Source organism: Anomalospiza imberbis, chromosome 13 (assembly GCF_031753505.1).
Source record: "Anomalospiza imberbis isolate Cuckoo-Finch-1a 21T00152 chromosome 13, ASM3175350v1, whole genome shotgun sequence".
In the NCBI taxonomy this organism is placed as follows: Eukaryota; Metazoa; Chordata; class Aves; order Passeriformes; family Viduidae; genus Anomalospiza; species Anomalospiza imberbis.
The window spans coordinates 20,154,288-20,165,830 of record NC_089693.1 but is presented as its reverse complement, the minus strand read 5'-3'; the positions used below and the strand labels follow the sequence as shown (position 1 = coordinate 20,165,830).

The following is an 11,543-nucleotide window of genomic DNA, read 5'->3' as shown; positions in this document are numbered from 1 at the left end:
GTCTGATCATGATAGATTCAGATAACACAGCTGACACTGGAATCCTTGGGGTCTTCTGCTTATCAGGTGTGTCTGAAACAAAAGAATGTTAATATACTCGGAAGCATGGACTTTTACCCCTGTAACTTACTGCTGAATGTATTGAACTGTAGGTAATACTACCTTATATAGATCTCTGTCACTCTCTCAAAATAAATGAAAAAAAAGGCACAATTTTCAACAGTTTGATTCTCTTTATTTTCATAAATGTTACATCACTTGATACACTGTATTTCCACAAAGTTTTCAGTTTGGTACAGAGAGAACAGTTCATATTTTTAAAAAATATTATCTGATTACAGTGTTTTGTTGCATTCTTTATTCATGCTCTTAAATAATCTGCAGTTACTGATTAAAAAAAAAGAGAGAAGCTATATATGCCTAAGCAATGATTTTAGCACACTTTACAGGACTATTTTTGTCTACCTGCCTTACCTTGCATAAAACGCTTCACTACAGCAGGATGCCTCTGTATCCAAACTATTTCTGTCCGAGTATTTTGATCCTTTGCATCACTTGCAGACTGTCTAACTGTGTGTTTTACTTGTACACAATTCTAAACATCATTAGGTTAGAGCAGGTTTTTTTCCTGACAGCCTTCATATACGTTGCAATCTAGAGATACACAGAATTTACTTTATGGCTGCTTTATTACCATCATCTATTATTTACCAATTTTTTTCCTTTTGTAATAAGCCCCTCCTCAGTCCTTTCTTGCCATTGTGTGGGTCAGTTTGTGCAGCAGGTGGCAATGTCTGCACTCCACCTTCTTGTGCTTCCCACCTTCTCTCCTTGTGACGGTGTTAATGGACCTCTCTATGAACTGCTTCCAGAAGATCCTGGCATGCTCTGAGGAAGCTCGGGACTGGACTACAAAACAAACCTAGTAGCCCAAAGCATTCAGCTCATCTTGACTTTCCAAATACTCATGTAATTTTCCATTTCTTTATTAACCCCTTCTTAAATCATTCCTATAAAGTTTAACACACTGCCTCCGTCTTCTTCAGTTATTGCAGGAAGTAGCTGTAAAGCATAGCGTGTATTACTTTGAGATCAGTTGTCATAAAGGTTCCAAATAATTCCTTTTTCTGCATTTTGAACAAAGCTGCCTTGGTCAAGTGAAGTTGAAGCCAAGAGAGATCCTTGTTCTGCTACATGGAAGAGACATGAGATGCTGGGAGAGGGATGCGGAGTTGATTGGCAGTTCTATCTGATTTCACAATATTTTATTTAATTTTTACATTTCATCTCCAGCCATCAGAGGTTGTAAAAACAATCCTGCTGTTCCTAGAATACATACCAGGATGAAAACCCATAGAAAAATACGATCAATTACCATGGCAACATATTTCCAATCATCCTGAATCTGAAAAAAAAAAAAAGAATGGCAAGTTGTCCTGTTTATTAGGTGAATAAGTTGCATTAGCAATAATACTATTTCATACAAGAAGCACAGTTTTTTCTGTATGTAGATATCCTTATGAATACACAACTTAGACATCTGTTTTCTCTAACAAATGAATTCATCTTGAAGAAGCTTTATTTGAATATGCTCTTTGCTTCAAATCCAAAAGGTTGTTCACCAAGAAATAGGACTTTAGGAGACCCAACCTCTCTATTCCAAAAATGAAAGTGTAAAGCTTTACATTCTTAGATGAACAGGTTTGTCCAGAAAACGTTACTGAAACAGTCTGATCCTACTGGCCTTTAGGTAGTATGGAAAAAGCAAAGATTAACCAGTATATAATTATTTGGTACTTTATTATGTCACATTGAAATTTGACTGTTTTCATGCATGATGTAAAATTCATGTACCTTTCATGTATAGAGGGAACCAAGTTTCAAAAAACACCTGATTTTTCTAATTTTCTTTTTTTACAGTGAATTTTATAGCAAGAGTAACAATGAAGTATTCTATATGTTATATATTAATAGTAACTCAGTGATCATTTTTAGTTACTATTAAGATTACAATTCATTTTTTTGTTTTTCTTGGAGAGTTATAAGAAAAGAACTTGTTGGCTTTGAAATTTGTTCTTTTTAGCTTAGAACTTGTTTGTTAAGGGAAACTTAAAAACCCAAAGCAACCCTGTATCTTCTGTACCATCTAAATCTAAATAGAGTTCTGATTTAAATATAAACAAAGTGAAGTTAGAATGAAGTGCTATAGTTTGGCAATTTAAAAACTGTGAGCTACTGCTCGTAGTATGTTTGAGGAATATGGTAGAAAAAAAAAATTCTTTTTTTTTTCTCCTTTATTGTATTAAGATGCAGCTTTATGAAAGATTCTGGTCCCTGTCTTGTGGAAGTTGCCTCATTTAGCTACAGCACTTTACTCTGCAGCAGCAACAGCATGAGCACCATCATCACTGTGAGGGACACTCACTCTAACATTTCTGTTGTTGATGGTAAGCTGTGGGAGGGAGAATGTAACTTTCTGAAGGCCATAGGGTCAGCAAATTCCACTGTTAAGACTATAACTTGGAAAATTCTAGCTTCAACGCTCACGGGGTGGGTGCTTTGGTATGTTCCCCTTAAAGTGCCTCACTCAGTATATATATTGTCAATAAAGAGATCACTGGGCAGCAAAGCTGCTTCTCAATTATATAAGTTCAAAATTACACATATTTATAATACAGCTGTATTATACCAGTAATTTACTGGTATAAAATAATGGTCTCTTTTATCTTTTTTGTCTGTTTGTTTGAGATCTTCTTCTTACCAAACAGTCTAATGGCAAAAGATATCTGCAGTTTGAGTAACAGTAAAATACCTTCTTACCTCTTTTGCTTCATTCTGCATTTTCATATTTTCTGCAATGTATTTCACACTTTCAATAGCATCTCTCATTTCTGGTGACAGAACTGAAAATGAAAGCATAGGATCTACAGACTCAGAGCTTGAACTTCTAGTGAGATTGCCACTGAAATCCGAGAACTTCGTGCGCTGATACTGACAGCAGCTGCATGCTGTATCTTGACAAGCAAAGCCATCTTTGCAGCATTTGGTTTCGGAGCCATTGATGCAATTTAAGTTTGAAAACTCAGAAGTGAATAATGGTTTTGGCTTCTGATTATTCTCTTCATCACTGGCAGGCCTTGTCATGAACATGATCCGGGGAAGTAAGTTCAAGAAAATGGTTCTCACCCACACGGGCATTGTGTGTGTCTTGGGTGTTCTGTAGTGCACATTTAGTACAAATACTGTAATGACAATGGATAGAGTTACAAATATCATGGTGAAAAGGAGGTATTCCCCAATAAGGGGAATTACCAGGGAAGTAGAAGGTATGGTTTCTGTGATAACAAGAAGGAACACTGTTAAAGAGAGAAGCACTGATATGCACAGTGTCACCTTCTCACCACAATCTGAGGGCAAGTAGAAAACTAATACAGTCAGAAAAGAAATCAGCAGACAGGGAATAATCATATTGATAGTGTAAAATAAAGGTAAACGCCTGATGTAAAGAGAATATGTGATGTCTGGATAGATCTCTTCACAACAGTTGTATTTGATGTCATGTTTATACCCAGGAGCTTTAATTATAGCCCATTCCCCGCTCTCCCAGTAATCTTTCAGGTTCATTGTAGAGCCAATTAGAACTAAGTCAATTTTGGCTTTGTCGTAAGACCAGGAACCAAACTTCATGGTGCAGTTCTGATAATCAAATGGGAAGTAGGTTACATCTATTTTACATGAACTTTTAAATATAGCTGGAGGTATCCAGGTCACATCACCCGTGTATTTTAAAAGGGCCTTCGTCTTGTCATCAACCTGGAAATCCCCAACTGCACTGTAAAGCAATTAAAAATAGCAAAAATTAGAATTATCTACTCCAGGTAGTTTCATACATTCAGATCATATACATGAACTCTTTAATCTGTTTTGGAAGTCAGCCATTACTTGTTTACTTGGAGCTGAATTGCTCATGCAAGCCTGACTTGGTGACCATCATAAATATGCATGGTTAAACTGCTACAAACAGCTCTGTAAACTCACCAGGGAGGAGTTGAAAGCAAATATTCTCTCCTATTAATAGCATGGCTTGGTGCAATCAATATTCAAAATGGCAAATAACAGATTGCAAATGGCAGTCTGACTAGATGAGTCTTGTAGGCCCCTTCCAACTGAATTATTTCATACTATTCTATTCTAGATTGATCAAGCACATCGGAACTCATGGGGTGATAAGAATATTACTGGTATTTCCACCTCTTCCATGGACAGTGCAGGTCGTAACTAGGGAAGGAGGGATTAAGGTTGGATGTATCTTTGCATAAGGAGTGTATTTGGTAAGATGTTATTTTAAGTCCCACTTTGCTAACTTATATGATCCAGTTGAATATATGAAAAAGTAAAATTAAAGGGTAATTTAAAGTTTTAAGGCCCAGTTAGAAAAGGTGTGTCATCACTGTTGATCCACAGACCAACAGTGATTTGGTCTGAGTTTTGGATCTGTGTAGCTGAGTCCATTTTCTATGAGAATTGTGTTCTTACAGGTTCATTTCGTTATGGTTTGGCTCTTTACAGTTTCAGAAATTGACATCTAAAGTAAACTTTATCTGTGGCTTTTATTTGTCAAAGGTGTCAAATTGTGAATTTGACTGCTAAAAAGCTAGAATTTGCATTTCTTTCCGTTAAAGTTGTGACTCACAGGGGCATGTGAAGGGGAAAAGCTAAGTTCACTTTGGCCTGCTCACTTGCAGCTCCAGGTTAGAGCTGGCTCCTGCCCAGTGATGCTGACATAGCCAGCATAAAGGTGAGAACAGCAATGGGGGGGATGCAGGACACAGGTGCATTGAAAAGCAGCTTTTCAGTGCATTCTGTGAACTTGCTGCTGACTTTTTTAGAGCTGGTAACATCACCCCTCTCTCCCTGAATTAAGAAGGTAAATACACAAGAGCCTTACTTGTTATACAAAACAATATCTGGCTTCCAGATCTGGCCAGATGGAACTCGGATGAATTCAGCACCTCCATAGTCTGCTGGATTCCACCGAAGCTTGTAATCATTCCAGATCTAATTATGGTAGAAATAAGTCTGTGTTAGGTTTGTGAAGAAACTAAAATTCAGTGGACGAGATCTGAACCAAGTGCTGTCATATCACTTCCTGGGTTGATTTATTTTGGATACTGCAGTGTTTAGCTATTTCTTTAACAAACACATATGTGTGGTGTTTGTTCATATGCAGATTGTAGGAGGGCCTAGATATCTAGACATTATATACATATATGACTTAAATATATATGGCTGTCCAGGAATGCCTACTCAGTAGCTGGAACAAGCTGAAAGAAGGAATAAGACACTCTCTTTTCAGAGAGTGTAGGACTGTAATAAAAACTTTGATCTCAAAAAAGGAGGTATCTATGGGACAATGAAAATAACTTCCTGAAGGCTGGTGGTGCAAGCTGTGAGCATCAGTTGAGGGACCTTGGCTCAGTGAGAGCTCCAGCGTGTTACTTTGTCACTAGCGCTTGTTAAACTCCATTTTAACGAACTTGAATATCAAGCTGAAGGTGGGAGCTAAGTTCGTTACTAAGCCGACTGAAACAGTAACTGCATTTTTAAAACTACTTTCATGAAGTACACATTTTTCGTTTGTTGTCACTTTAGGGGAGCTAACCAGCCCCAAGTGGCGCTGTGCGGGACCTCCGAGCCGAGGTGCTTCCTTTGCGTTGATGTCTGCCAAGGCAGCGATCTGGAAGTCTCCAGAACAAAAATCTTGTATTTTGCGACTGCAGTAGGCGTAGCAGCCTTGCTTTCCTCCCTTCCCATCCTTTCCTTTCCTTTCCTTTCCTTTCCTTTCCTTTCCTTTCCTTTCCTTCCTTTCCTTTCCTTTCCTTTCCTTTCCTTTCCTTTCCTTTCCTTTCCTTTCCTTTCCTTTCCTTTCCTTTCCTTTCCTTTCCTTTCCTTTCCTTTCCTTTCCTCTCCTTTCCTCTCCTTTCCCTCCCTTTCCTCTCCTTTCCTCTCCTTTCCTCTCCTTTCCTCTCCTTTCCTCTCCTTTCCTCTCCTTCCTCCTTCCTCCTTTCTCCTCCTTTCTCCTCTTTTCTCCTCCTTTCTCCTCCTTTCTTTCTCCTCCTTTCTCCTTTCTCCTTTTTCCTCCTTTTCCCTTTCTCCTCCTTTTCCCTTTTTCCTCCTTTTCCCTTTCTCCTCCTTTTCCCTTTTTCCTCCTTTTCCCTTTCTCCTCCTTTTCCCTTTCTCCTCCTTTTCCCTTTCTCCTCCTTTTTCCTTTCTCCTCCTTTTTCCTTTCTCCTCCTTTTTCCTTTCTCCCCCTTTTTCCTTTTTCCTCCTTTTTCCTTCCTCCTTTTGCCTTCCCTCCTTTTTCCTTTCTCCTTTTTTCCTTTCTCCTTTTTCCTTTCTCCTTTTTCCTCTCCTTTTTCCTCTCCTTTTTCCCTCTCCTTTTTCCCCTCCTTTTTCCTTTCTCCTCCTTTTTCCTTTCTCCCCCTTTTTCCTTTCTCCCCCCTTTTTTCCTTTTTCCTCCTTTTTCCTTTTTCCTCCTTTTTCCTTTCTCCTTTTTCCTCTCCTTTTTCCTCTCCCCCTTTCCTTTCCTTTCCTTTCCTTTCCTTTCCTTTCCTTTCCTTTCCTTTCCTTTCCTTTCCTTTCCTTTCCTTTCCTTTCCTTTCCTTTCCTTTCCTTTCCTTTCTTTCCTTTCCTTTCCTTCCTTTCCTTTCCTTTCCTTTCCTTTCCTTTCCTTTCCTCCTTTTCCCTCTCCTTTTCCCTCTCCTTTTCCCTCTCCTTTTCCCTCTCCTTTTCCTTTTCCTTTCCCTTCCCTTCCCTTCCCTTCCCCTTCCCTTCCCTTCCCTTCCCTTCCCTTCCCTTCCCTTCCCTTCCCTTCCCTTCCCTTCCCTTCCCTTCCCTTCCCTTCCCTTCCCTTCCCTTCCCTTCCCTTCCCTTCCCTTCCCTTCCCTTCCCTTCCCTTCCCTTCCTTCCCTTCCCTCCCCTTCCCCTCCCCTTCCCCTCCCCTCCCGTCCCCTCTGCTCCGCTCCCGTTTCTGTCCCCGCCTGCCGGGCGGCGCGGCGGCCGCTGGGGGGCAGCAGCGCCCCGGGGAAGGGCCCGGGCGGCACGGCCGGCGCAGAGCGGGGGAGCCGGGTGTGCTCTCCCGGCATCCCGCCCAGGGCTGCTCTCCCGGGATGCTGCCTAAGGCTGCTCTCCCGGCATCCCGCCCAGGGCTGCTCTCCCGGGATGCTGCCTAAGGCTGCTCTCCCGGCATCCCGCCCAGGGCTGCTGTGCCGGGATGCTGCCTAAGGCTGCTCTCCCGGCATCCCGCCCAGGGCTGCTGTGCCGGGATGCTGCCTAAGGATGCTGTCCCGGCATCCCGCCCAGGGCTGCTCTCCCGGGATGCTGCCTAGGATGCTGTCCCGGCATCCCGCCCAGGGCTGCTGTCCCGGGATGCTGCCTAAGGCTGCTCTCCCGGCATCCCGTCCAGGGCTGCTGTGCCGGGATGCTGCCTAAGGATGCTGTCCCGGCATCCCGCCCAGGGCTGCTGTGCCGGGATGCTGCCTAAGGCTGCTGTCCCGGCATCCCGCCCAGGGCTGCTGTCCCGGGATGCTGCCTAAGGCTGCTCTCCCGGCATCCCGCCCAGGGCTGCTCTCCCGGGATGCTGCCTAAGGATGCTGTCCCGGCATCCCGTCCAGGGCTGCTGTCCCGGGATGCTGCCTAAGGCTGCTCTCCCCGGCATCCCGCCCAGGGCTGCTCTCCCGGATGCTGCCTAAGGATGCTGTCCCGGCATCCCGCCCAGGGCTGCTGTCCTGGGATACGTCTGTGCTCCGCGGGATCCGAGCCTGGCGCCGACCCCGCAAGGCCGGTGCTCCCGCAGCCCACAGACGCCTCTCTGGGCGGGCGGCTCTTGTGGCCCCGGGTCGCCCCGGCGGAGCCGGGAACGCTCCCGCGCCGGAGGGGCAGTGAGCTGGTGCCCTCTGGGCTGGCACTGAGCGCTACTTACGTGCTTCAGCCACAAGTTGGTTTCCATGATCTGGTTGACTTCGTCCTGGAAAAGAGAGGCGTGTCGGGAGAAGCGTCGGCCCTGCCACGTTGCCCGGCGGGCCGGTACTCACCACCTTCACCAGCTGCGACATGGACACCTCGAACTGGATGATGACGGGGTCCGAGACGTTCTTGACGGGGCGTACGAACTGGTTGTAGCTCTTGAAGAGGGCCGCGTAGAGCCGGTGCTCGGCCTCGGAGCCGCCGCAGCCTGCGGAGGGCACGGGTGAGCTCCGGGCCAGCCCCGGGCAGGGCAGGGCTGTCCCGCAGCTGCCCTGAGTGCTCAGCATCCCTGGGCAGAGCCCCAGCCCCTCCTAAGCGGGGACGAGTGTGCCACGGGGCATTCGCTTGGGCCTGCGAGAAGGAGAGCAGTGAAAGGTAATGCTGTGACACACGTTTTCTAACACACGTCTGCAAATGAGTTAAAGAAATAGTTTCGGGGAATTACTGAGGAACTGGGGTGCAAAAGCCCTTTCCTCTCACAGTCCCAGTCCCCCAGACCTGGCAAAGGAGCAGAGGAAAGGGAGAGTGTAGCCCAACAGACCAGGCCTCTGGTAAAGGGTAAGAACGCCTCGCAGTAAGAGGAGTCCCAGGAAATGAGAAGTTTGCTTTCTAGTCTGAGTCATGATTGTGTGATTACAGTGAGGACAACAGCCTACTTCTTAAGAATTATTTTTTTAAAAGGATTAAAATTTTATTAACTGTTACATTCAAAGACACAGCACACAAAGAAATATGCTAATTACTCCTTTATTATTCTAAGTAGTTTTTATTTATAATAGAGTCCTATTGTCCTTTCACCACTCATAAAATGCAGTTCACCGTATCCTGTAGCCAACAAAAAAAGCCTCAAACTGAAATTCTTAAACAACAAGGTACTTGACCTGTTTCAGGATAAGGTGTGAGAGCCTGTATTTTACACTGCCCATTTTACTATCCAACTCTCTAGGCAACAACCATCCTGACACTATTAGAGCCAGTGACCTTTTCTTTTTAGAGGGCTATCTCTTAAACTCTCTTCTGGACAACACATGCTCATGAATTCCAACTGATACACCAGAAAAAGTGTTTTGTCATTAATGTATAGCACTATGCAAATTTGGCAAAGGCACAAACCGAAGTCTGTTGAAACATATTCTACAGTTCCTTTGAAACAGAAATATGGATATATATGAAATATGAATATTTGCAAGGACATGTTTATTTTCTGCCAGTTGTTTTTTAGTAGAGAAGGAGGGAGGCAGAATTATCTGCAGGTGACAGACTACACAAAGAAGGTGTTACTTTTGAATCTGTGAGACCTCACCTGTCCCTAAGACAAGGGTTCCCCTCATGTGAAACTATTCAGCTAAAAGGTCTTTTGTTTTCTTTTGGTTTTGTTTGGTTGATTTTAACCCCTTGTGCCTTCCCTTGTTCACTTGGAGTGCAATTTTGTTTTCAGACTAGTGAAATCATTCAAGCCAACTTGCTAACTAAAAAATGAACAATTTTTAACTGCCAGTCTTGCCCATATTATTTCTTGACATCTTCTATCTCTTAGATTGAGATTTCCTGGAATAAATACCCCCCAATCTTTTAGGTAAATAATTTTAAATCTAAATCTTAACAACTATTATAGTCAGTCCCAAACTGCCAGCCTTTTTACACGGTACCAGCACTCTAATTAAATCTAGCATGCACTGTTTCTAGAGAAGTGCATTCATGCGGGGCTTTTTTGTTTAACTATTTTATGCTTTCCATATCTGCAGAGAGATGTGTAGTTTGCAGCACATACTTAAAGCTCTTTAATGTTGTCACTTTCTTGTCTTCTCTGCAATATGTGAAACCACACCCTTATGTGTGAGGTGCTTTTCCTACATGTTAAAATGCCTTTATGTGTCCTGTTTGGCATCTTTAATCAGGACTAGTTAACTACTTTGTAAGGATAAACTTAACACACCCCACACCCCCCAACCCCCCTCCCCCAACGAACAACAAGCTCTGTAACAGAAAGAGCTGTACCACAATTCTGTACATTTGCCCCTTAGGTTGGAGAGCGCTTCTGCACTTCTTAAAAATAATTTGCACTAAAACCATCTCCTCTTCCCCTTTTCAACCCTCCCTTTGCCATCAAGAATAACAAATTAAGGATCACTCACCTTGACAGAGAAAGCAAACAGCAGCAGTCAGAAGGAGAGTGTTCAGGCTCTCCATGGTGTTATGAATTACTGCCTGTGGACAGAGGCTGTTGAGGATGAGCTTCACTGGCAGGACTGCAGGAGCACAGGGAGCAGGGAGGGCTGGGCTCCCCCGATGCGTGAGATGCCTGCGAGCAGCAGCGGGCAGGACCCTGAGCGCAGCTCTGCGCACTGAGCTCCCACCAGCTTTGCTGTGCTGCCCCCTTTCCAGCTAGCCAGGCTGTCAGAGCTTTGGCAACGGCAAATAAAGTGCAGGAAAAACAGATGTTATTGTAGGCAAGGAGCAGTCTTCTGGCACAGATAGGTGGGCAAGAGTCCTTAAAATGGTGCATAAATGAGCTTGGTAATCTGACAACACTGAAGAGTTTTCCAGCCAGCTGCTATACAGGATCCTTATCTATCAGAAGCTCATGCCAATCTGCTAGGGGAAGTTTAATTAATACAAATCTTGTAATCGAATTGTTCTGAAATGAATATCGACATTAGGGATGCCTGATTTAGCAGTGAACTGAGATCATGGGACCTCATTTCCAATTATGCTGTTGAGGTTTTTTCCTGCTTGTGTCTCATCTCCCAAGAGCATATGCTGGGTGCTTGACCATGTAAAAAGGATATGCTATTCCCAAGGAGCAATTAAAGGTATGCACAATTGGTGGGATCTGAGCCCAGAGTGGTAAACATAGCAGCTGGGATCTAGCAAGAATCTGAGGGCTTTGAATGGAAATCAAACTTGACCAAACCCTGAGAATGACTGTCTTGGACCATTCCTATTTTGTAGATTAGAAAGGTGAAATTTGAGAAGGGGAATATGAGCACAGGATCCCAACCTGATCCCACAAAACCTTATTGTTTCATGGGAAAGGACACTAGAAAGAAGGAGGAGCTGTTTGAAGTCCAGCCATAAAATCATGATTTCCCAGGTGCCCATCAGCTTCCTTGTTAACTTACATGTCACCTTTTGTACTGCCCCTTCCCCATCTGGAATGACCGGGTAGTGCAAGGCTTGTGCAGTGGTTGTTGCACACATCTGTGTAAAAGGAGGAAGGGGGAGAGAACAATATGGGATTCTACCCCCGTTTTTAGAACCGATGAGAAGGAAGCCCTGTGGGACAGGGAGCTGCACCAGTAGGTGCTTCCACTGTCTGCCCTTAGGGAAGGATGAGCAATGGCCCCGTTTGGTTCTGTGTTAAGAGGTAGCAGTGGGAGCAAGAGCACCAGACTGGTTCAGCTCGTGGCACTGAGCTAGTTTATCCTGTTAGCCCTATCTCTCAGAGCATCATTCACTTTGTCCCCCAGACACATGGTCTTATGATAATTTCTGTAATTCTATTAGTGTGGAGGAAA

The 11,543-nt window shown here is 44.0% G+C and overlaps 1 protein-coding gene across 2 annotated transcripts; it reads right to left on the bottom strand.

The window, feature by feature from the left end:
• Nucleotides 1–213: 213 nt before the first annotated feature.
• On the bottom strand, nt 214–10,885 carry CHRNA3 (cholinergic receptor nicotinic alpha 3 subunit). 2 transcript variants are annotated; one of them, XM_068204434.1, is made up of 6 exons: nt 10,161–10,884; nt 8,094–8,233; nt 7,982–8,026; nt 4,949–5,058; nt 2,821–3,832; nt 214–1,405 (listed from the first exon to the last, which is right to left on the bottom strand). In XM_068204434.1, the coding sequence occupies exons 1-6, from the start codon at nt 10,213–10,215 to the stop codon at nt 1,277–1,279; spliced, it is 1,491 nt and encodes a 496-aa protein (XP_068060535.1). In that variant the 5' UTR covers nt 10,216–10,884; the 3' UTR covers nt 214–1,276. The 2 variants fall into 2 exon arrangements, with proteins under 2 accessions (XP_068060535.1, XP_068060536.1); XM_068204435.1 differs by lacking the exon at nt 7,982–8,026 and having other exon boundaries at nt 10,161–10,885.
• Between the last annotated feature and the right edge of the window lie 658 nt (nt 10,886–11,543).